The sequence below is a fragment of the Chroicocephalus ridibundus genome, chromosome Z, assembly GCF_963924245.1.
Source record: "Chroicocephalus ridibundus chromosome Z, bChrRid1.1, whole genome shotgun sequence".
Classification (NCBI taxonomy): domain Eukaryota; kingdom Metazoa; phylum Chordata; class Aves; order Charadriiformes; family Laridae; genus Chroicocephalus; species Chroicocephalus ridibundus.
In genome coordinates this window covers 43,482,841-43,509,385 of record NC_086316.1, presented here as the reverse complement: position 1 = coordinate 43,509,385, position 26,545 = coordinate 43,482,841, and the positions used below count along the sequence as shown (strand labels likewise).

General features: G+C 40.1%; 1 protein-coding gene across 1 annotated transcript in view; it reads right to left on the bottom strand.

Moving 5' to 3' along the window:
• FRMD3 (FERM domain containing 3) overlaps nucleotides 1-26,545 on the bottom strand; it is a 141,539-nt gene that overhangs the window by 46,302 nt on the left and 68,692 nt on the right. Inside the window, exons 3-4 of the mRNA XM_063320805.1 lie at nucleotides 19,808-19,850; nucleotides 10,789-10,867 (exon numbers count right to left, since the gene is read on the bottom strand). Coding sequence (XP_063176875.1) covers nucleotides 10,789-10,867; nucleotides 19,808-19,850 — 122 coding nt within the window. The remainder of the gene's footprint in view (nucleotides 1-10,788; nucleotides 10,868-19,807; nucleotides 19,851-26,545) is intronic.

Here is a 26,545-nt window from a genome sequence, read left to right as displayed (position 1 = left end):
CAAGAGGCTCCTTCCACCTGCCTTCCGCCTCCAACCACGGAGCAGCATTATTTCCAATAGCAAGAAGAGAGGCGCAGCTGCAAGGCCATCACTTTCTCTTTTGCTTTCTCCCCCAGAGAGCAGCCTCCCAGAGACGATGGACCAACTCACGTCCCAGTGACTCACTCTCAGCTCCTTTCCCAGCCACATCGCTGGTTACAGCTGCACCGTTCAGCAGCTTCACCCCTCTGGGAAAACAAACCGTTTAAGCATTGCTTTAGTCAGATAAAAGTCAACTATCTAGAGGGTACTATCAGACCCAGTCTGCTTCTGCAGACCTTCAGGAAAATTCCTGGATGCTGCCAGTCCTCTCCAACCTTATGCTACAGTGCAGCCAATGGAAATGTGCTTTATGAATAACATTGATGTCAGACATATTTTGCCCAAGTTATTTGGTTCTGTGTGTACCAACTCCTGCACCAAGTAGCTTATCTGAAGTTTACAGTGAGTTCTAGATTTGAGCAAGACTAGAATTATTATCTGAAGGGCAAGAGAGATTGTCCTCCTTTCCTTCGATTGTTATTAAATGCTACCTAAAGACGAGACAGTTATCACCGAGAAAAGCAATTTTTTCCTCATTGTGAACATATCCCTTCACTGCTCTACAGTATTAAGTTTCTGCAGGAACTTTGCACTTTAAAGCCTTTTTTTTTATTTTGCAACCCCTTTTTTTTCTTGTAATCAGTGTCCAGTAACAGCTCACCAGTTCACTTCCATAATTTGGTACTGCCACAGTACAGGTATTTCCCAGAGGGGAGCTGCATCAGGACAAACCAAAGGCCTCAATGAGATGCAGTAAAAATTCTTAACCTGCAATGACAGCCTACCGGAGAAGGCTCAGTATATTAATGCAGATACCACACATAACTTGGGCAAATGAGCAGTCCCCATCCTAAAACTTTTGCTAAGTCTTGCCAGGGTGAAAAACTGGGTTGTTGTTCTCCAGAGTGACCATTAGCTTGAGGCCAAACTGAGTCCACCTTCAAGAAGTGTCAAAAAAAGCAACCTATGAAAGGAAGTCCCAAGATTTCATAGCATGGCTTGTGAGCTGAGACATAAAGTCAACAGATCTCCAGTGACACTGCACGTTGGTGGTTTCTGAGTTTGAAAACTACTATAAAGAGACACGAAAGTAAAGATGCTTCTGGAAAAGCGTATTAACCCACTGCTCCCAACCTACGTTTGCAGACATGAGGCTGAGATGAGAACTACCAGTCCGAAGTCTCAGGACCGTGCTAGGTCCAACTCTCCAGCTGTACGGATGGAAGCAAATGCTATGAATAGTTACTTTTCCGTTAATATTTTGGTATTTACAGGAATAAGAATGAGTTTTGCAGGAACTTCTTTCCCCTGTAACAGGATTAGGCACCAATGCTGCCCACCCTGACCACCTATTACAAGCCATTATCTTGGGAGCCCAAGGAGAATGGAAAATCTTCAAGAATTGACTAAAGCACCTGTTTGAGAGTCAGGCAGCCTCTCTCTCTCTCTCTCTCAAATGCTATTCAATAAATCACAAGTTAGGTTCCTGAAGTGAGATGGCAGGGAGTCCCCCTCCCCTCCCAATATATGCTTATTTTATGAGAATAAACACAAAAATACACATACATGAATTTGGCAGAATTCAAAACCAGCTTTCTTAATGCAGGGAGACAGCCATAAATACAACAGTTTGTGCTGGGTCACCAAGATACTACACTGGCACTTAGGATCAAAGACAACAGCAGCATCAACAGAAACTCCTCAGAATGAGGGCAAAAACTCATTTCTATGCATTCCACTAAAATTCTATACAGATGAACATGCGGGTTTGGGTGGGAGTGTGCATACTTGTGGCATTTCTAAGCAAATCGTTTGTTGCTGACCAGGATCAAAGATCCTCTATGTTTTTATTAAATTTCTGCATCCGTAATAGTCTCAGTTATCTGAGCCGATCTTAAACAAGAAATATATGGCTTTGTTTTCCACAGAAAGAAATCAAACAGGAATAAGTATATATCATACTAGTTTCTTGCTATGAAAGAATATGAAACTATGAAAATTTGTAAAAGCAATACACCTCAAAGTTAGCTTCCTTACATTAAAAAATAATATACACTCTTTCAATCTATATGGTCAATACGTTAAGCTAATAAAAATGTATTATTATCCATTCCCTCCAGCTGTATCACTGGCTCTGCAAGTTGTTCAGAATAAAAAAACAAAAACAAAAACAAAACAGAATTCAAAAATTTCAGAAAACTCCCATTATAATTTTTCTGTAACTTCAGAATAACACATTTTTCATTGTCTTGTCTCCCTAACATGCCAGGGAATATTTCCTTCCTGAAACAATTGGGAAAACACAAACACATATTCAATTTTGCTGAGAGGTATGTTAACAGAAAATAAATAAGAGCAAGCAGAGGATATCTAACAAACACAGTACATAAGATATAATTTTAGGGAAAAGAACAGCTGTGCCTCAGAGCTGATTTCTTCCAAGTGATCATCATGGGATGACAGAGCTGAACACAACCCATCAGGTAGGCTAGCTAGCGTCACAAACACAGGCCATCGATGTTATTAATCTCTCTTTGCTTTAAAATATATAATCCCTAGCACTTGCTAGTCCGAGGAAGAAGCACTGTTTTTCCTCCCTCATATGAAAGGGTGTTTGTTGCAATGTTTCAGTGGCTGTTTGGGGGGCCCAGGGGACATGTCTTAAATTGTTGATGTACCTTTCTATTACAGTAGTCATTTTTTAAATAAAAATACTGAAGTTTATTTTTTTCTGTCACTAATATTCTGTGCTGCTGAGTTGCTGCATGCATTTGACTACTGAAATCCTTAATCAAATGGCTCAAAGAACTATTCCATTTCTGAGGAAAAAAAAGAAAAAAAGAAACATCTCCAAGACAGAAGGCAGCATTCAAGAGGGGGAAAGAGGCACAGAGCACAGTTCACTGTGAAGACTGGAGAAATTGTTGGCTGGGACACAAGGGAAGCACTTGCTCTTATAAGAAGGGCAGGGGAATACCCAGAATCAGAGAGTCTGGATGTGTTTTTCGGAGACCACCCACTCAGCAAGCTGCACGGGATACTGTTCATCTTCAAAGCAAGAAGGGCAGTCTGGCACAAGACTAAGACATTAAGGAGTTCTGCCAATGAAGGAGATACATGAACTTTGGACTGAAAGCCAATGTTGCAAGCTTTGCCAAAGGTTGGCTCAACCTCAGACGCTTCCTATAAACCTGATAAAGTAATTTATGTCCCAGGTCAGCAAAGACCTATGAATGCTTATCTGACTCCTGAATTCTGTAAGGTTTATGCGTGTACTTAAAATCGCCTACACTTACAGAAATAACTTGCAAAATCAGGTCTGATTTTGCTGCTTCTCTTGTCCTTCCATCACAGCTGTTTTGCAAAGCCCTGGCACAACTTTATAGCCTGATTTACAGCCCTAAGTACTCAGGCTTACCAGCAAGCTAGTAAATGTATGCTTCAGAGCTTACACTCACAAATGTCTGTCACCGGAATAACCTCATTTCCATCTACTATCTGTTTGCAATACAGATGACTCAACTCCAGGTTCGCCAAGCCCCTACCGCAACTGCAGATGAAGGGTCAGCAATATCTATTCTTGTTTTCAAGCAGGCTTCACGACCCCCAGAGACCATGTTGCTAACTGCTTAATAGTCAATTTATTTACCTATTTTAAGATGTTCAATGAGGCAAGAAAGCTTCCGCCCAGCCAAACTTTGTGGTTTGTCCATGTAGTGTTTTCTTGTGCTCAAGTCACTTCACTCATTTTATGCCAGTAACAAGCACTTTCCAGCTGACAGACTCGGTCACCTCGAGAGGTCCAGCAATGTTTCAAAAATTGTCATCTCAGCATGGTGTCTAACTTTGACTGCAGCGCTCTTTCCCATGCTACTGTGCATACTCAGGTGCAGAGTAGCAGAGGACAAATGCACCTGTTTACAATATGCCTGGATCAGGTGCCCTCCCCCACCCCAGCAGAATTTATGAGCTCTTTATGTATATTATTCTGGACACTAATTTCACATTCTGCCTTCTACAGCAGATATCATCAAGTACACTGCAGAAGTCCTGCCAAAGTCTATGAATCTAACATAAACACTATTACATATTAGTATGTAATATCACAACTAAGAGAACACTTTTTCTATGCTTTACAGTGCCACCTAGATAACAAGGCTAATAGAGACAATAATTATATTATCTAAAAATGTATTGCTTGTCTACTTACTAATATTTGAGAAGTATTTCGATACCTTATAAACTAAAGAAAAGACATCACTATTAGCTATTGATAAAACAAGGAGTTGACAGATAGATCTTGGAATCACCAACTCAGGGCACAGCAGCAGCCAAAAAAGCCAATAAAATCTTGGGCATCATCAGGACAGATACTATGAACAAGACAGAGGGGCATTCTGCCACTATTTAAACCCTTGGTGCAACCACATCTTGAGTGTTTTACCTAGCTTTAGCCTCTGCATCCAAAGTAGGACATAGTTGAGCTTGATACAGAGAACAACTAAAATGAGTGAGAGGGTAGATCCACCCTTACAAGGAGAGACGGTGACGGAGGAGGAATAAGGCTGAGTCTTACGAAATCTTGAGGGTAGTGGGAAAGGCAAATGCAGTACTGCTGTTCACTGAATCCTGCAATTCTAGAGCTAGGGGAAAGCAATGAAATTCGGAAAATTGCTTAAGGCAGATGAAGGAAAGTACCTTGCACAACAGGTAGTGACCCACCCTCCCTGTTCAATGCTTTCTGGAAAGAAATACTAATGCTAAGGATTCAAACAAAATGAAAGTAGCAGCACCTTTAACTCCACCCTGAACCTAAGTTCCTCCTAGATCGCCAAAGTCACCAGAGAAGCTCTGGATCCATAGTATTACCAAAAAAAACCCCAACAAAACCAAGCACAAAACCTATTCCCTCAGAAATAAATAGTCCATTTTCTGCCCTGGGGTGTGGGTGGAAAGGTCACTTGAATAACAGCTTTCCAGTAATCTCAAAGCTGTCATTTCTGTGGTCATGATGATGACTGCCACTTGTTCTAGCAATATGTGGGCTTGTCCTTCTGGCTTCAGAGCTGGCCAGTGCCTGCATTACAGTGTACAGTCTTTCTTTGGGAAAGGCGAAAGGTGGGAAAAATTACCATGCCAGCCAGCTGCTTTACAGCACTGGCTATTGGGGGAATGGGGCTGGGAGGGGGCCGGGGGGCAGGAAACTTCATTGCTACACAAAAATTCATTTCAATGATGAATAAAGAGGACAAAGGAGTGGTAAAGCACAAGCTTTGTTTTGGATACAGGGTACATAAAAGCCCCACCACAGCACTGGAATAGGTTCTCCTCTGGAAGCTTCCACAACTGAGCTCCATCTTCTCAGCCCTCATGCATCACCTCAGAGGATGGGGGATGGAGGACCTCTGAATGCGTAAGGTCTCCTTCTCCCACAGGCACAAGCTCCACCAAAAAATCCAGGACCCTCCTGGATAATTTTTTTCCCCACCCCAAATGCTATCTGCGAGCCTGCCAGCACAAAGTGCTTTTACTAACGACTCATTCATTTTTAAGACCTATGCTATTCAATCTAATTGTGAGTCCAATACTATTAGAACTATAAACTCACTTGAGAGAAAGCCAAAACAGACAGGCGGACTTGCAGAGGCATCAAAACATAGCTACCACCACACATCTTAAGAAAAGCAGGACAGGGTACCCAAAGAGGCAGAAGTATTCCTAAATAACGCCCAGATCAGGGTTCGGCAGCACAGGCCTCACCTTGGAAGGATGAACATAATGCAAGGCTTTTCAACTTGCAAATAAATGGCATGATATTCAAGCATTAACAACCAGCTGGAACGCTATCAGCCTCAGCTGGCCTCCCACTTCTGGGGGGAAAAGCACCAGGCTCCTCTAGTACAAGGCAATATGAAGTACAGCTGTTTGAGACAGGGCTAGTCAAGCATTACATGCCTGCAGCTGAATTGCCCTTCCTCGCCCAAGCTAGCTCCCTCAGGGCTCTTGAATTTGCCACGTTTACGTACCCCAAGTCTTTGTCATTTTATATGCTTTTCTTGTATCAAAGTACTCATTACACCGTTTTATGACAGCCTAGTGATTGAAGAACTGCTTCTTGGATTAGGAAATATGGATTAGGAAAAAAGGGCATGATGAAAGCTAGTTGAAATAATCCATCTTCGGTTAATTCTGCCAGCTACTCACCCATGCCCTTTTCTAGGTCTGTTTTTTTCTACAATAATCATGGATTACTGCTGATACAGTATTATCTGTAGCATTTTAGATCGTTCCTTCAGGACCTCAAATGACTTTATGTTCTCTCATTTTAATTATACATACATAGTATAATGTAGGGATTTGGAGATAAGAAGGCATGAGGCCTTGGGCTACTTTATTACATAAGAAAGAACAAACACTGATTTATTTATTACCTAAACAAGAACACTGAAAAGAAATAACATAGTAAAAATCTGTGCCCAAGTGTGACTGGTCTTTGGATCCATCTGTACACGCACCCTTGACTGTTCCCATTCTGTTCACAGGCAGCATCCCAGGCTTTCCCAGCTGTGGACCCTTCCAGGGCTCTGACCTGAGATCAAAGAGTAGTGAAGAGAGGCACCAAGCAAAAATGCCTGCGCTTTCCAGAGAGTGTAGTGGGATGCTGTTTGTACTGTGAATTGAATGACCTCTGCAGTTACAATTTCCTTCATGACAATTTTATATCTTTGTACGCCATGCCAGCAGAATAATCTTGACTATCATAGTGAACTCTGGCATATCCTTTTTTCTGCACGTGATTTCGTGCACATAGCTAAAGAAAACCCCTTCTCGCCTTGAAGCCTATCATGCTCTCTGGAATGCACCAAAAATATGAAAAAAAAAAGAAAATGAGGAGAAAAGGAAATTAGCAGCAATACTGAAAATGTACATACTCAAGGCCTCTACCCCAATCCTGTGTAGTGTCAGCCAGAAAACAGGCTGCAGAGCAGATGCTGATTTAACAAGAAAAGAAACCAAAATTATGTTTTACAGGTATGTGTGGCAGGGAGCAAGGGAGATGTGAGGACCTGCCTGTCATGTTGCTACTGCCTAATTAAAAACTAGTAGTTATTACTCTCATTAGGGATGCTCAGTGAAGCCAGTTAAATGCTGCTTTCTGAAACAGAAGTACTTTGTTCCGGCTTCAAGTCACCTGGACGTGCTAGACAACCAGATCTAGAAAGCCACAGATGTACCACTCAGAAGAGCCTGACGTCCTCCAGATACCGTGCATGAAGCAGAAGTCAAACCCTCAGAGATAGCCACAGCATAGAGGAACATAATTCTTCTACTAAGGTTGAGCACCTCTCTCCCTTCAAAAGATTACACAAACTGTTAAAAAAATCCATAATCACTGCTTTCTGTTGCAATCTGCTGAGCCTCCAGTGCACCCAAAATAAATTCAGAGGCCCCATCATTTAAGGAAAATAAATTAAATCCTTGCCACTTTCTCGTCTCGATATTTTAAAAGGCATTAGCAAAAATGCCTGACTAGTTTAACTAATAAAAAGTATGTGTTTAGTCTTCCTCAAACACGTTTCAAACATGTATGGCCTCACTGCCCTGCTGAGGAAGCACTATTTCCAAAAAACAAGGACAGATCTTCTAAATCCATGTTGACTCGACAACCCCCATGGCCACTGAAGTTAACTTGTGAATTGCAATCCTAATGCCAGCCGACTCTAGAGAAAAAGGTGATCATGGACCACACAGAACCTCCTTCTGCAGCAAGAGGCGGGAATTTTGTCCTGAGTCCACGGAATTCCTTATTTAGCAATAATATCTCAAAGTGCCTTAACATCCCGAGGCAGGCACTGATTTTATTTCAAAAGCATAGCTATGGAAGCGATCGTTAATTAAAACAAGGGAAGATGAAAGTAAGCGGGTGGAATGGTACGATGTGACTGATGATATTCACAGACGTCCTTAGCAGTGGAACGAAATGCAGTGACAGGCAAGCACGTGGCTCGATCCTTTGCCCAAGGCACTCCTGGCCCCTGAACACACAGTGTGTGCGCACTGTCAGGCTCTTATAGGTTTTTTTCTATAATATCACAGACAGAGGGATGACTTCAGCTCGTTCATTCTCCATCTCAATTTCCTGAAAATAGTTCCACCTGTAAAACCACAGACTAACTCAAGGATTACAATTCAGCCCAGGCTACCAAAAGCAGGACAGAAATGAAGCAGCAGTAATCTGAGGTGACAAATACTCAATTTTCTTCCTGTAAGCAATGTCTAAATCATGATTAGTATTTCTATCCATGTTATGCTATTTTCACAGAAATCAAACAACTTACTCCATACACACACAGTTTCATGTACTGAATGGATGTTAATTTTTTAACATCAGATATTGCCATGGAAAAGCAGGAAAACCAGCTCTTTTTAAGATCTTTATGTCTCTGATGTCTCTATGGTATTTCATAGAATCATAGAATGGTTTGGGTTGGAAGGGACCTTAAAGATCATCTAGTTCCAACCCCCCTGCCATGGGCTATTTCATTAAAGATTTATTCCTATAAGGCTTTTACAAAGACTGCATCGACAATAATCCACATGGGGGATTTAGACAGGGTTAATTAATATTCTGAACCAAAGAGCAGTGTGACAATGTGACAGGATGAGTCTTACTGTATCTTAATTTCATTACCCAAATGGGAACTACGGATACCCGTCAGATTTCTATCCAGTTGAAGAAGACAGCAGCTCTGTACATCCTTAGGCACGGAGAGTAGCAGAAATGCAAAACACCATTACTCTGACTCAGCTGACTGTATACAGCTATGAAGTACAGATGGCTTTTAAGTCAAAGGGTGACAATATCATTAATTTATTTTCAAATCATCTTAAGCACACACTGCAACAAAAGTGATTGTCCAGTGAACAGAGCAGAGCTAAAAAAAATAAAAAATCTAACAAAAAGCCAACTAGCTATCAAGGCTTCATGACTCTTCTCTGTCAAATACTAACGGACTTTTTTCTTCTTGAATTTCACCAATCATTGCAATCCAAGAAAAAAATTAACTCCAGCCAATTTACAGCACCACCTTGAATCTGACCCTCTGCTTTAGGCTATGAAGCAAATTCTCAGAGGCGAGTTCCATGACTACACTTCACTTGCTCATTTCAGGAGCATTTCCTACACTTATATTGTGTAAGGGACCTGGGCAGAGACAAAGCAAAGCTTCCTAAATAGCAACACTGGGAAAATACAAAGCCAATCACATACAAAAGGGTATGATGTGCACAAGGTAGACATATGAAAGAGAAATTATTAATCCTTTTTAAGGTCTTAATAGTATTAGTTTTAAAAAAGACACTCTTCATACAGCAGCTTAACTTTAAAAATTAATTTGAAATGTTCCAGCAAGGCCTAAAACATACTGACAGCACAATACACTTCAGTGAGCTAATTCTAGATGCTTTGCATTTCGATAAAAATTCTCCTGGGAGGGTATCCAAGTAGTTAAAAGAAAAAAAAAAAGTCAATTAATTAAGGCTCTTGAATGAGGAAGGTCTATACGAAGTTTATACTCTGGCTCATAAAAAAATAAAATGTTCATCCAAGGACAAACACGAACAAATAATGAAAATCCCTTGACTTCCTGGTTTACAACCTGTTCACTCAGCTAACAGTTTTAGTATTTCACCCAAGATAAACAGTTATAATATGAACTGCATCTTCCAGCTGTTCTATACAAACTATAAACTTACCATTCAGCAGAATGCAAGCTGTTCCTGAAACTTTCAGTATGAGACCAGGGATAATGGGATTGCTCCCATTCATGAAGTGACTCGTGAGCATAAGAATTTGGAGGGCTTGGGGAAAGCATCAGTGAAGAACTCAAGGCAAGAAATGCTCAGGCGCCCCGTGCTTCTTCAACATGCAACTCTTAGTCAGCAGGTGCAACCTGCTGACTAATAATGCGGTAAGGCGTACATACAGTCCTGCACAGCTGCTGCAGAGGTCAGAAGAGCTGTTACTTCCTTACATCTCTTCCCCCAAACACCCAGAGCAACAGAATATTCACAATGGCTAGTAGGAAGGACGTTAACTCCCATTTGTTGCACAGGTGTGTTTTCACAGCAAAGGCTGCAAAATTCCAATGTAAACAACAAGACTTCTTAACCTCCAGAGCAGCTGTACTTTAAAAATATAAATATATTTCACCTCTGCACCAGTTTGCTAAAGGTCTATCAGTACTTTAAAAATACAATTTTGTTTGTGGTCTTAAAGACACACACAAGAGAAAATTCAGTGAGGCTACTCATGTTCCTGCTGAAAGAGTTAGGGCTATTACCGAATTAAACTTCACATCTTATTTCACACAAAAAAGAAAAATTAAGACACAAAATGAACTTACTCAAGACCACAGTCCTTGCCAAAGGACGAGCCAGGATCATCCTTGCCCAGTCATTTCACCATTGCCTCGCTTTCTGAAAGTTCTTCAACAGCATCACTACCTACCTACGTGTTGTAGAAAAGTCCCCTTAAACTGTTTCCAAAAATCCGTAGGTATCACAATAAATAAAAAAGCTCTCAGTAGTGCAAATGTCTGTCTCCTCTAGTATTTTACCCTACGCAACAAAGTGTTTTATTTTGAACTTGTTAACGATGTACATTAAATGCACAGACAAACAAACACACACACACAAAAAAAATACCTGGTGAGCTCTTCTTTAATCTTCAAGGGTTCATGTGGGTAGAATTTCACTCTAAAGCACATGGTATATGGTGGATGAGCTGAAACATGACAAAGAAAAAGCGTGAGAACAGTAGCAAACAAACATTGCCTCAGCCACTCTGAAGGAGTGGCCTCCATGAGTCTTACGAAGTAGCCTGTGTGATGGTTAGCTCTGAAGCTTCAGGCAGGGATTCAAACAAAACCAATAAACATTATACATACACAGGAAAAGAATAGAACATATGACAAAGAAGGCCAAAGCATGTGCAAAATACAGCTAACCTATGCAAGTCAATTTATAAATGGTTTTGCACCTCATAAGACTTATAGCTTGATCCAAGAAGTACAAAACACATTTCGGCCGGTCTTTTTTTTTCTTCTTTTGTGCCAATTGATAAACAATTGCATCTTGTCACAATGAGATAAAAAGGTGTTATGTATATTTGCTATTCCTGATCATGATAATGCCTTGATTAAAAAATGGAAGAAACCATTTTAAGCTTGGTTAATGAAGCTTGAGACAACAGAACTGCTTGTTTCCAGTATTTACCTACTCCTGACCTATGGTATCAACCAGTCCTTAACTACAATACTGTCACTTCTCACCAAAAAAAAAATTAAAAAAAGGTAAATAAATAAAGAAAATCACAGTAACAGGAATGATTTCAAGTCATCAATCAGAAACTGTCTCTCGGTTTTACATTAATGAACACAGCTTTATATCCCACTGTTGTATCTTTAATAGCACTCAAGATATTATCTAATCCTAGGCCAGTGATCTTCCAGTGATTACAGGAGGGACAAAAAGCAAATCAAACACTGTTATTCTAATCAAAGTGGCATCTTGTGATAATCATGTTAGAATAAAAGACATGTGAAAACCACGTAGAAGGCTTAAAAACATCAATCACATCAGGCACAATACACAGGTAGGCAGAGCCCTCACAGCTATCTGTAGACAGGTAATGTTCATGTTTTAAATTTCTTTTTGAAGTGAGAAGAAAAATATTGCATCTTCCAAAGGTAAATGTTGTAGGGAAGAAACCCACCTATGTTACGGAGGCCACGGTAACTGGCAGGCCTGCTGGTAACACCGAGGGAGTGCATGGAGAAGGAGCAAGCGCTAAGGCAGAACTTGCTCTAAAGCAGCAAGGCACGGTAAGCCGTGCTTGGGTCCTCTTTACAAAAATGTTTACCAGCACAGCTATTTTTCAATGGACAGAAACAGAGAAAAAGCTGAGGCTTCAAAAAAAATAGGAACATGTGATCACTGCGCTCATTTGGGAGTGTCCTACAGACCTAAGTGCACACTTACAATCCTTTTTTTAAAATATTTAACTATGAAATTAACTTTCTGCACACACTTACACTCGTACTCAACATTTATAGTTGCTTAATTAACAAGTCAGGATTTTGTGGTTTTGGTTTGTTTTGTTATTTTAAAAGTAAAGTATCCATGCAATTTTAATTCACAGTAAAGGGCAGATCTATAATATTCCAGTTAGTTTTAAAAGTCCCTTAGTCTTAATGTATACTCAATGCATACAGTCAATTTAACCTTCCCAAATCTTGAAGAGGGGGTGCTTTTACAGGAGGAAAAGAAGGGAAGGCAGAAGAAAAGGGCAAAGAACTTTACAGGTGAAACAGAGAATTACATTTTAGTTATCATAACCTGCAACAATAATCACTAAGCTACCAGAACATTTTACTGCACCATCTCCTCAAGCTTACTAACTCACTGGCTTGTATAAACAGCATGTGGAAATTAGTTCAACGATCATGATATTCTTTAAGCTACTTTGACTGCAGTATTTACCTGTACGCTGCAGTTTTCCAGAAAGACATCTCTGGATATCACGTAGTTCCACGTGATGTACAAAACCAAAATTAAACAAAAATGCATTACATCTTTTGTTATGGTTGGTACCTTTGGAGGGTTCAACTGCTTTTGAAGATGAACTTATATCTTCCCTTCAAGACCTCATGTCGCACTTTTTAAGCTTCAACAAAAACTCCTGATTTGACGATTTTTTACTTGTTTAAATAACTACTCATTTAAGATGCAAGGAGGAACGTCAGAATAGATGGGGATGGTGAGATGAAAAATACAGAAACAAAGAAAGCAAGGAAACAGTAACAAACAGAAACAACCATGAGGAAATGGAGAAAGAAAAACAAGCCTTAAGTGTTCTCTAGGGATGCTTTGAACATTCAATCTAATAAAATCTGGACAAGCCCTCTGAGGCAATACAAACTGCTTTCTCTGGGCTTCAGCTTCTTAGATGTGACCGCAGCGTTGTCTTACAGTGACTGGAAATAGGCTGCAAAACAGAGGACACTGCTATATCCTCCCTGCCCTGTAATGGCAAACTGGAAGGTAAACTGAATTCAGTGTCACAGAATGGAAAAAAGCCTTCCAGTAACGCACTAAGGAGTCACATTGCCTCGACAAAGCAAAAGATAACATAAGTAATCTTAAATGGTTCTGTCTCTTCTTAATAGCCGTCTTAAAACTATGCAAGGGAGAAAAGCTTGCACTTTCAGAATACGGTTCCACCTAAAAAACATGCTAGAAGAGCCAACCTGTATTAAATGAGCAAGAGCTCTTCCTCAGCAAAAAAAAGACTTTTAAATTTACTGTCTGATTTAGAAGTAGTTTGTGCTTGAAATAGGGATGCAGAAATAAGAAATGCTAGTGCATGACTCTGCAGGGCCCTAGCTAGTACAAGCCTACTGCAAGACCCTAAAAATGTATTGAATTTTATGCAAATTTTTGGATGTCGACGACTGAAACACTGGCTGTGGTAAAAACAAAGAAACGTGGCAACCACCGAAAAGCAACAGCTGCCCTGTATGCAAAGAGTGTCATAGTGAGGAAAGGATGGCCATACACTGCACTTAAAAAACAGCCCACATTCAGTTAAGAGCAAAGGTTGTAATAGGAAGTGTTTTCCTTGTAGCAGAAGGCCAGTACGTGACAGAAGTATACACCAATGCACAGAATGCACAGGAGATTTGGCAAGGCCGTTTGAGGCCTACTTGGTAAACTTTTTCCTAGACTCAAGCTTCTCTAACAATATTCCTCATCAGTGCAGCAAGCAACACGAAACAAGGCTGCTGCAGCCGGCTACACAGAGGTCCTTCCTCAGCAACGCCTGCAAGAATGGCACAGTTCTGACCTGCAACTTGAAATGTTAAAAAGAATATGATCCCCTCCATCCAATCTATCTCCGGAGATGAGATATGAAGGTACATTGCAATTACAGGAGGAAACGGGGTCCTCTTTTTCTGTTCCTCTTTCTCAGTTAGAAAACCAGCCACAAACAATGTGGAATTGAAAGGGGCCCCCACAGCTATCCACTTTCCTCTCCATTTTGATTTTAAAATGGATCATGAGCCTTATGTTCCTACAAAAACACATTTGATGATATGTAAACATTTAGTAAGGCCTTCATCTTACAGATTTTACAACACTGGAGAAACACACATAGGAACCTCATACTCTCCCATTCACGATATTCTTTTAGTGGAAAGCAAGACAGACAGCAAATTGTATCAGCTCAAGACATGAGACTGTCAAGCCAGACAATTCCTCAATTCCTTGAAAGCAAAATTACTTTCTGCCACTTACTCACACATTAAAGGGGAAACATTAACAACAAACCTTCCCAAAACAGAACTCAATTTGCAGAAGAACATTTCTTCAACGCAAAACTAGCCTGAATATAATCAGTTTTATAATAGCTATAAGCCTTTTCTTTCAGAGTGGTCCTTTATCTGTCAGATAAGGAGGAGCTGGTACAGTGAAATGCCCAAGGCTTTGTCAGAATTTCCTACCATCACAGGCTTTGCTTTCTCACTAAAAAAGATTCACAATTACAAAAATTTCAAAGGACTTCAGCATGGAGAATAGTACTGTCTGCGAACTCCATTGCAATGGGGGTATTAATTTGCCAGTTTATGTGGTAACAGCACATAAGAGATGAAGGCAGAAGAACAAATAAAACCATTTAAATTATATCAAATGCTGAAAGCAGTTATGAACTAGACCCTCATGAAGGAACGACACACACACAGTGTGGAAGGTTTCCACACAACTGTGATTGTATGTTTTTAAGGTTTATTTCAGTTGCATTTAACTAAGACAAACTGGCCAATGTACATGAAACAGTAAGGAGCTCCTAGCTAAAAAACAAACCTCTAACACCCCGACCAGAACGAAGAGGGATGTGGGCACTGCACCCCTTGACACAGATACCAACGTGTAAGGGTCTCACATGCATTCATTTTTAAGCAAAGCCCACTGAATCATTCGTCTTGTGTGTACATGAAGAGCTTATAGGGCATAAATAAGCCTGAGAAAAACTACACACTCATATTACCATTTTCTTCATAGAAAGACAACCTGAAACAGTAAGAAAAAAAATATTTATGCAAGAGAAAAATTGTTTTTAAAAGCTGGTGAAAAACTTGATTGACGTTTTAAAAGTGCGAACCAAAGAGGGAGAAGGACAGAAGATCTCTCTGGAAGTTTTCCTGTTTGTTTTTAACAACCTGCTTTTCATCCAGCACAAATACTAGCTTCTGTAATGAGCTGTACTGGCAGTGTTGGTTTTTTGATTATACATGGAGTACAGAGGGATACTGAAAGCCAAAAGCAGATGTTTATCTTCATATCCCTGAGAATGCAACATTGCAGAAAACTTCCTGCGTCTCTCCTTGATGTTACATATTCTCTGAACTACACTACCCTACCAACACTTAGTGCTCATTTGAAAAAAAAAAACCAAAAACAACAAAACAAACAAACAAACAAAAAAACATTACACTCAAACAGTCTTCATGTTCACTGACGCTGCAGAAGGATCTCTGGGGAACCCTAAGACATATGTTGTTGTTTCCGTATACCTCTTCCCCTACCAAATAAATCAGCTGTTTATCCATACCGCTTGCTGAGCATGCTTAAGACAGAGAGAACACTACTCAGTGCTTTTATTTTATGCTTAAGATATACCTGAGCTACCATAAATCTCAAATTGTGGGGTCTTCTTCATTGCACTTAATTAGTTATGGGACAGCACAAGGCAACGTGGATTTTCATCAACCAGTTACAGTAACGCGTTAAAGCATGTTATTAAATCTTCAGGAGGATCATAGGTAAAGAATATACAGCATTTGGATTAGTGCCTGAAGAATGACACAAAACTTCCTGGTTTCGATGTGCATGGATTTGTGAACCTCATATTTGATTAAACTCTTTTTCAGATTTGTACTGAGACACGAAAACTGATGACAAGTTTGTTGAAATTCAAGAATCTTTATAAAGTTTTGGACAACCCATCTCAGCATCTGGGTTCTTGTTTCCCCTGTTTCATTCTATCTGTTTTCACATTTTATGACAGCATTAGAGATTAAGAAAATTAACAAATTCCAGTGGCCCGACACAGGAAAATATCCTTTTTCAATTACTCTCTCAGATCATTTGAGATGATGCAAATTTTGAAAACATGCAAATTTTGAACTCCTGCACATCAGAGCAACAGAACTGATTCTGTTCCACTGTCATCAAGAACAAACCCCATATATTTTGATATTTCCTACAAAGCCGCTTACAGAATACCTGCATACTTAGTATACAGAATAACCTTTAAAATTAATGAAAAAAGAGAGAGGGAAAGTGCATCGGAAAGCTCGGTTCTTTACTTAAACATCAATGCTGATGTGACATTCCTGGACAGAAAATAAGTAAAAAAATATTAAGACGGCCAAATGGAAAGGAACTTTACTGTCAGCATCTGGGAGAGAATAACAGTGGACCCAAAAATATGCAAAAGAACATAAAAACTGGTTTAAAAAGGTCTTCATCTAGAACCATAAAGATGCAGCTACTTCAGGCAACCTTCCAGAAAGTTTTTCGACACACTATTGGAAGCGTGGTGCTCACAGCTACTGATAACTGGCCACCAACTGGCTTCAACCAGTACAAACGAGACTGGCAGTGGTTCAAGACACTTCTTAGAGACTAAAATTTCCCCTCAAGAAAAATTAGTGGCATATATGGCTGAAGCACAGACCTAGACTTTACACATCGTATTATAAACTTCATTCTAGTGAAGATGGAAAATGCAAAGGTAGATGCTGAGACAAAAAAGATGCCATGCCTTCATTCTTCCTGTGTTGCACCAGGACACATTTAAATGGTTGCAAATGCAATTTAATGGACACCTTAAATATGGTTTCATATGTGATAAGGCAAAATATAAAATATTTTGGAAGATTCCTTCTGTCATATCCCAGTATTGCTAAATACAAACTTAAAGCAATCTTTGCCAAAGCAAAAGAAATTAAAATGGCAGCGCATCACACAAGAACCTATGCAAACTTCAGAGCTTCAAACATAAACCAACAGAAACGTGTAACTGCCAAATTGTGATTTCTGTATAACCTGACTATATGGAGGGATTATGCCTGAATGATTCATCTACTACGGAGGTCCACGAAAACCTACTGAAATTTGTATTAGAATACTACTCCCTGTCATTCGTTTTCTGCTCTGAATATTTGTCAGTAATGAGCTGCATGAATAAATACACTGAAAAACTTGTTACTGTGCTGGGGGAAAATGAAGTTGCCCTCAAATGGTAGTTGAGATCAAGCACACAGCATTTTTCAAATTTTGCTGCATGTATGCAAGTGCTCCGTAATCCTATGTAAATCTGAGCATTCAACTGAATTTAGAACACTTCAAATCACTAGTATTAATACAACCACCTCTTGCATCAGAGGAAATGAAAGTCCATTCTTACAAAACAGACCATTTCACTGTTTTCTGAGTTCCTTAATGGCGAAGAAAAAAAATGAAACCTCCGTCTAATACAGTCACTGTGAATAGTTTTCTGCCACCATTTCTTCCAGAAGTCAGATACATAATGTATGTTCTATTAACCAGTCACTTCATTGCTTCAGTTTTTACACTTTCCACCTGCTATTAATTTCAGTCCTCGCTTGTGTCACCTGAGACTGCAATGCTTTTCAAATGAACATTGGTAATTTCTTCTTCTGAGTCTAAAACTTTTCATAGTAAACTGAATATTTTTAGATAAAATACAAATTAAACTTGTGTCCCTTTAGAAATTGTTTAGTGTTCTACATCAATGTAGCATATTTTTAGAAAAATAAATCAAGAGGTTCCTGATGTGAAATGCTTACAAAAACGTCCTTGAAACCTGTGAGAGCAAAAGATATATTTATGCGTAATCTACGTGGATTCTACACACATGCATATAAAATGTATATCTAGCTCCTTGTTTTGTTTCCTTAAAGGGTAAGTTTTGTAACCTTAAAGGGTTATCACAGCAACTAAAGTTCTTCATCTGTGACAAAAGATGAAGTTAAGTTACACTAGTATTAAACTGAAGAAAAAGCCAATCACATAGTTAATTCTAGTTCTGTGTCCTAAATCTAGGTCTGATAACAAAACGCCTTTGCTTGCATCTCATTCTCTTTTGCTGTTGTTGTTGAGACCTTTTCACTGTGATAAATAACCTCATATTAGTTGCATTTTATTTTGCTTTTTTCCTATGCATTCATTTTTCAGTCTTCAGAGTTTTGATTAGGATTCTATCCCAAAAGCCACACAAGTCCTCTGATGAGACTATCACGTTGCTACATCTATGGAATTTATGGAGTACCATCGATCACATCTAGGCAACATCTATATGCAGATAGAGTTGTTTTGAATAAATCAAAACACTCTCAGTGAGTGCATCTGTTGGCATGGTTCCTGAATATGTTGCTATGCAAAGTGCAAAAAGAAGCATGAGCCCTTACACTTTGTTGGGCACAAGCAGTGATACAAATGCAAATTAGAGGATACTTTGAGGAAACTCTTCTACTTTCGGTGCACTGGAAGGAAGAAAGAGATAAAGATAACTCATTATTACAGTCCCTCTTTTCTTCCTCCACTAGCACTGCAGAGGAGCACAACCTAGTTTTAGCTAGACATTCTTGAACTTATTTTTTACCGGAAAACACTCCAGCTGCCTAAACACTAGCTATAAACAGTTCACACTGGATATGCTAGGTATATGTGTGCATGCTTATATACACATGTACACACATGTTGTAATATATACTATTGTTGCATTAATGGAAGAATTTCTTGAAGTATTCCGTGAAGTCCAGCCAACACCCAGAATTAACTGTTTTAACGTATTAGACAATCTCTTAAGACTCATCACATTTAAAAAAAAAATACATTATCTTCCACACAAAAGACACCTTGTACTTATCCTTAAAACAGGAAACAACTGCATACAAAGGGTATGTCAGTAAAATTCTCCTTCATTTCATATACTAAGTAGATAGATAGACAACAGCTTTTATTAAACAAGACACAACTCCCAATGGCCTAAACCAAGTCTCCAGAACTTAAAATAAACACTCTGTTCCGCTGCTGGATGTAAACTTCTGAGTACCAAAGTAGTTCTGCTTCCTGAAGAAGTCTTCACAGTTGGCCCATGTAATGGAAAGGACGAGCCAGACCATAACATTTCAAAAAGAAAATTAAAATAACACATTCCTATTTTGAGGAGTCCTTTTAAAATAACAATTGTAATTTTCCACTTGCCTCTGGCAGGAGCTCACCACTTAAGACTGCCACACTCCATAGCCTATTGCCATCTCCCAGTGGCTGATAGTGTCTGATGGAAAACGAAAGGCAGCACATACAGGTCTTCCCACCAGATCCGCCACCCCACACACATCAGCTGGCCTCTGGCTCCAGCCTTGAGCAGTAAGGCAAAGCTCTTGATGTGCAAAGAGCACTGTGAGAGAGTGAAATGAGGGCAGCATGGAGCTTCTATGAGTCCACATAAGATGCGAAGGGCCTATTTGCACCAGGAAATAAATGAGGCGTATTCTACATTACTGCATGGAAGCTCAGGAAAACCTTTGGACATTTCAAAAGCAGTTTAAAAACATGCGCTATCAACACTTACATTTCATTTGCTTGAAGATGGACTTGTTGGGCTCAAGCCAGTGCTGGAAAGGCAAAGCAGAGAGCGGAGGTTAATACGGATCACAGCAGACAACAACATCCTTGTAGATGTATGTGGTACAAAAATAGGAAGTAGGATTTTTGTTTCACTGAGACATACATAAACTGGAAAAAGCACCTCCATACTGTTTAAACACTGGAATTGCCCTGTGTAAGGATACTTGATGTTACAACTGGTTGTAAGATGTAGCTGAGATAAAAATAAGACAAATATTTCAAACACAAATTCAAAGGAAACAGGTTCTAGTGATGAGTTTGCAGCAGACATTTCAGTCTTACACTTTCAGCTATTTTTTTCCAGAAGAGTGATCATATTGGACAGTAGCACAGACTGTTCGGAAACGCTAACACCGTCTGTTCATTAATGCAGTCTCCTATAACTAAAGCATGTGTAAATATGTGACTCTGTTCTCAGTCAGCACCCTCAGAACACAAGCTATTGTTCTCTTCTAGCAAGAACTAAAAATCTGAAGGGAAAATAATGTACTTTTCCATTAAATGTTTACGCTACAGACAGCCATTGCACAACAGAGAGAGAGGTATGGATGCCTACTAGCTGGTGTATAACTTTCCAGGGAAAGTCTGCAATGGCAGGAAAATTTTTTTATACTTACGAAAAATAAACTCAGATGCTTCTGCGACGAAAAGCTGGGCTCACATTTTAGTTAAGAGCCTTAGCGCATCCCCTGCTAACACTAGCTGAACTGTTCAGGAGGATGTTTTGATTGACAAAAGAACATGCTGATATTCAAGTGCCACTTCTGACCACAGCCAGCAGCATTTGTACTAGGATTTTTCCTGTAAGCAAAAAATCTCCACACTAATATGAGATTTGTGCTGCAGATGCAGCTGGTCAAAAAGCAAAGTATTCAGTTTTAATGAGCATAATCAATGCTGGAAGACCTTGCACTAAGGGGTTTCATTTTTAACCCTTTTGATTCTAGCTCTAAAACCCTACAGTCTACTGCAAAAAGAAAACCTAGCATTTTTTAAACCCTATGTGTTATTTAAAATATCCTACATCAGATACTATTTTTCCTCATAACTTACAGTAATTCTACTACAGAGAAAGGCAAGGGGAAGATATTTTGTAGGAACTGTTAATAGGTGACAGAAAACTATTATTTTAAAAATCATGACGTCTCAAGAATTCAGTCAAAATCAGGGGTAACTGTAAATTAGTTTCCTGGAACAGCACTACTCACAAAACAAATAACTTGGAAAGAACATTTTCAAATATCTGCAGCTTATACGCTATGGCTGCTCAGAAACTCCTGCATATAGTTTACTGCAATATTGGAGATAAGCACTACTATGTATTTCTGTTTGAAGCTCACTTATCACTGAGAGACTGATATGGAACCCTGGTACTCAAAAGACAAACAAAACAAAACAAAAAAACCACCCCAAACTTCAAACAACAACAAGCAACCCTGCACCATTTCTTCACCTCTTCCTGCTCCCTATTATCTCTCTTTTTTGGGGGAAAGGAAGAAAGAAAACAGAATTGAGAAAGCAATGACTGATTCAACAACTTATCAGAAATATCTAGCTCATTTCATTCTTTTTTAGATCACACAGATACATTATTTATACATTTTTCTCCGAATAATGGGGGGTGAGGGTTGTTCATAAAAAGGTAAGGCCGTTTAAGAAATATGATACAGTCTGCAGTACTTGATATATACATAACCCAGAATGAATTCTCAGATAGGAAACCAGTCAAGACACGCAGATGTGCAAGTTTATTTTCCTTAACCTCTTCACACACCCACGCCACCTCCACCGGGATCTCGGCAATCCTAGCTGAAGATTCAGTTTCAAGAGGAACTTGGACAGTGAGACATGCTGTACTGTTCCCAGGGAACTGAGAGTTAAGAGGCATCTCACTATTTTCATCTAGCAGGAACACAACACAATTTGTTTGATAATTCTTTTTGAAAGGTCAGGCTGAAATATTAGCACAGGCCAGGTCAGCATTTACAGCTGTTTGCAAAAGTCAATTACCTATTCTAACCAAAAGTCAGAGGTAAAAGAAGCCAATTTGCAAATATGAAACCCTCATAATTCACCATATGAATAAAGAAAAAGGGGAAACATGGGTGCAATTCCTCATGCAGTGCATCAAACCCCCAGAAATGCACATTTAGCTAGCACGTCCAAAAGCAAATATGTTTCCCTACAACCTGACTTTCATGGGTTAAAAATAGATTGAAAAGACACTGAGCAATTAAGCCATCTAGACATTCACTTGGAGGTCAAGGAACTGACAGGCAGATTTTAGAAGCTCATATTTCTGTGGTGACCTTCTGTTGGTGGAAGATTGCAAACACGAAGGCTATTCAGCTGAATCTTCCAGAAAACTGAGCAGTTTTACTTTATAATTTTTGGAGATTTTCAAAGACACAGCAATTAGGTGCTTAATGCTCTCTGAGTGTCAGGGGAAGATAAACACCTAGTCGTTGCTAGTACTTCTGAAAATAGCCAACCCTATATTTGTTTGCATATTTCAATTTGAGTTTTAGGAAAGATCTTCCCCTGAGTACTTATCTTCCAGCCTTACAGCATTGACTATTAATAATTAATAACTGTGCCTCATCTCTATTATAGAGTGCTCATGCTATATTTATTCTGAGATTAATTAGCTGTTATATCTAGGACCAGATTAAGGTTCCTATAAATTCATTGAAGGGTTTCTGCAGGAATTTTCAATTGAAAAGTACCTGGCTTTGTAAAATGCTTTTTCAGTGTATCAATCTTTTTTCAACAATTTTGCTGAAAAAGAAAAAAATCCTCAGATGAAAGGAAAATACAACATTTTGAGTTGGCTTGCCAGGACAGATTTTAAAAGCATTTTAAATCCTCCACTGCAAAAAATTTTCATTACATACTGCCTCACGGGAAGGGGCCATAGGTGTTTCCAGTTCTTTCTTGTAAGGCTCATAAGACAAATAAAACAGACAAACCAAAAAAGTCACGACGTAAACTTGGAAGCAGAGACAAGAACCTTTCTCTCCTTGTAGCAAAATGGGCAAACTAGGTGGAGAAAGAAACCCAACAATCTTACACAGCTTCATTTTCGCCTCATATATTCACACTGTTGTCCATAAAGATTGCTTTAATTGGATGATGGCCTACACTGTCAAAACAGCTTGGCTTTATATGTGATAGTACTTAATGATCATCAGAAGTCATTCCAGCCTCTCATTTCATTGATGGCATGTTAGGAACATGATTGTTCCCCAATGGAAAAGAAAAGACTTTGATGGTATTTGAGAAGCTGTGGCAGTCCGGTGAAGTTCCCACTGACTAGAAAGGCGGAAACCTAACACCCATTTTTAAAAAAGCGAAAAAAAGGAAGACCTGGGGAACTACAGTCTCACCTCTCTGCCTGGTAAGATCACGGAGCAGATGCTCCTGGAAACTACACTCAGGCACATGGAAAATAAGGAGATGATTGGCGACAGCCAACATGACTTCACTAAGCGCAAATCATGTCTGACAAATTTGGTGACCTTCTACTATGGAAGTACAGCATTTGTGGATAAGGGAAGAGAACCGACATCATCCACCTGGACTTCTGCAAAGCATCTGACACTCTCCTGCACAACATCCTTGTCTCTAAATTGGAGAGACATGGATTTGACAGATGCACCATTCAGTGGATAAGGAACTGGCTGGATGGAGGTCAATGGCTCTATGTCCAAGTTGTTACCAGTGATGAGTGATGTTCCTCAAGGTTCAGTCCTGGAAGCGGTGCTGTTTAAAATCTTTGTGAGCGACATGGGCAGTGGGATTAAGTGCATCCTCAGCAAGTTTGCCAGCAACACCAAGCTGTGTGGACCGGTTGACATGCTGGAGGAAAGGGATGCCATCCAGAGGGACCTAAAGAGGCTTGAGAGGTGGGCCCATGCAAACCTTATGAAGTTCAACCAGGCCAAGTGCAAGGTCCTGCACCTGGGTGACAGCAATCCCTAGCACAACTACAGGCTGGGTGGACAATGGCTTGAGAGCAGCCTTGAGCAGAAGGACTTGGGGTGTTGGTTGATGAGAAGCTAAACGTAAGTTGGCAATGTGTGCTTGCAGCCCAGAAAGCCAACCGTATCCTGGGCTTCATCAAAAGAAGCGTGGCCAGCCAGTTAAGGGAGGTGATTCTGCCCCTCTACTCTGGTGAGACTCCACCTGGAGTACTGTGTCCAGCTCCGGGGCCCCCAACATAAGAAGGGGACCTGCTGGAGTGAGTCTAGAAGAGGGCTACAAAGATGATCAGGGGGCCGGAACACCTCTCCTATGAAGACAGGATGAGAGAGTTGGTGTTATTCAGCCTGGAGAAGAGAAGGCTCCAGGGAGACATTCCAGTACCTAAAGGGGGCCTACAGGAGAGATGAGGAGGGACTCTTTATGAGGGAGTATAGTGACAGGATGAGGGGTAACCGTTTTAAACTGAAAGAGGGGAGATTTATATTAGATATTAGGAAGAAATTCTTTACTGTGAGGGTGGTGAGGCACTGGCACAGGTTGCCCAGGGAAGCTGTGGATGCCCCATCCCTCAAAGTGGGCCAGGTTGGATGGGGCTTTGAGTAACTTGGTCTAGTGAAAGGTGTCCCTGCCACTGGCAGGTGGGGTTGGAACTAGATGATCTTTAAGGTCTCTCCCAGCCCAAACCATTCTATGATGATTCTATTATTCTAATCTAGCTAACACCTATTAGCAAGGATCCTGTGGAGACATTCACGTTCAGCACTGCCAATTTCTAATCTCTTCTGCTGAAAGAGGTTTGGGTAGCAGCTGAGTATCTAGATGGTCAGGCAGATGTCCTTAGAGAAAAAGCAGAAAGAAGGATACTTAGAGATCTTGAAGGTTGTCCACAGGATAGCTAATGAGTCTTGGTGCTTCAAGTGCCAGTGGTGAGTAAGCAAACTATTATTGATATCACTTTTGGTCCCGGGATCCTAAAATATGCTGAGAATTGCCTTCTGGCTAAGGTTTCATTGCGACTGCATGCTGTGTTTCAGACTACTGCAATTTTTACTTTGTAAATACAGCCCTCACCTCTGATCAGCCTTTAAGTGGCACTGAGTAGTCATTAGCGAGGCCAGGTGTGTTCTTGCTTACCCACAAATGCTGAGCAGCTGATGCACTACCAGCTTTCACAGCAAAAGCTCAGGATGAGCAAGGACACCATGCAAGGGTAAAAGCACCATTCTAGCAAGTCAATTTAACTCTACAAACACTGATGTGCTTTTAGTAAAGGCACTTCAGCCAGCAGCCTGTTTTGAAGTCAGTCATTCAGTGGGAAGCTCAGACAGGGCTGAGCTTGATCTCAGTATAGCACAGTGTTAAGGGGTTTAGAATAAGAAATGGGGAGGAAAGAGGACAAAATGTCCCATATCTATTCTTACAGCCCTTGGAAGGGGTCAGGTGTCATTAAATTCACCACACTGTTCTTCCTCTACATTGCAACAGCCACTCTACAATGCAAAGAAGTGTGCTCCAGTCTCCTCTTCCTATGGACTGCTGCATAAGACTGGCATAAACCAAAGCTCACCTCCTGAAAAAACACCAAGCCAAAAGTAGATGCTTGGGACCTGACCAACCAGAAGTCCAATGAATTCAGTGAAAAGTCTCTCTGCTCCTCCCACACACAAGGCTTTTGATTTAGTCTCTGTGTTTGCAAGAGGAGCAGTAATGAAGGGGCAACCAAAAGCAGCAAAATGCCGTGAATATTTAAATCGCCCTCGGCAACCAACACTCAGGCAACTGTTTGATGCACATAGAGTAAAATACAATCAGAAGAACCTGCAGATGTCACAAGAATATTCTAGGCAGGCAAGGACTGGATATGAAGACTTTGTTTAATGGATGGAAGAAAGCAGGAGAATGGAGATATGCCCTGAAACACTGCTAGAAAAGTAATAAAATTAATTTCATTTAAACCTCAATCCTATATTAATCTTGAAAACGAATACCTAACCTTTTCCTTGAATGAAAAGCAAAATCAAAATCAATTTGCTTTAGCCGCAAGGCAGTGACTTGCAAGAGGTCACTGCCTGCCAAGAGTCACTCAGAAAAAATAGTAACAGTATCCAAAGCTAATGGAAGTTAGACAGGGGAATTAATTGGGTGTCTGCTCTGTATCAGCACAACAGATGCCAAATGACCCAGGGCACCCTGCATGTCTCCTTCATGCCCTGAGGCTGACACCATTTTTTCATGGCTTCAAGAACCTCTATACCAAGCGTATGGTTATTGTTCTATGGCAGCAAAGGAGCTGTTGCTCTGTAGTGTTCCCATCAGCTTTGGTTAGTGGTATCCTAAGCAGGAAGAAACAACGTACATCTCTATCACAAAAATGAATCTGCTCCAGAAATAATACCATACACTGGAACTGAATCACCACTTACATGATTCTGAGCTGGAATTTATTAAACAAATTTCCAAATTCTCACTCTTACTCCTATTACACTAAAATACTCAGAGGAACTCAAATGCTGTATGTTGGAGTAGCTCAACCAATCCATAACCTCTACATCCACTAAAAAATCTGCATATATTGACGTATGCAAAAGCTACAGATGCGCCCACAGACAACAGGTTCACAGTTGATGGGAAAACCGTCTTTATTTGTATTAAAATAGGCTGCAGAATAATTTGGTTTACCAGGTTACCAATCTTCACA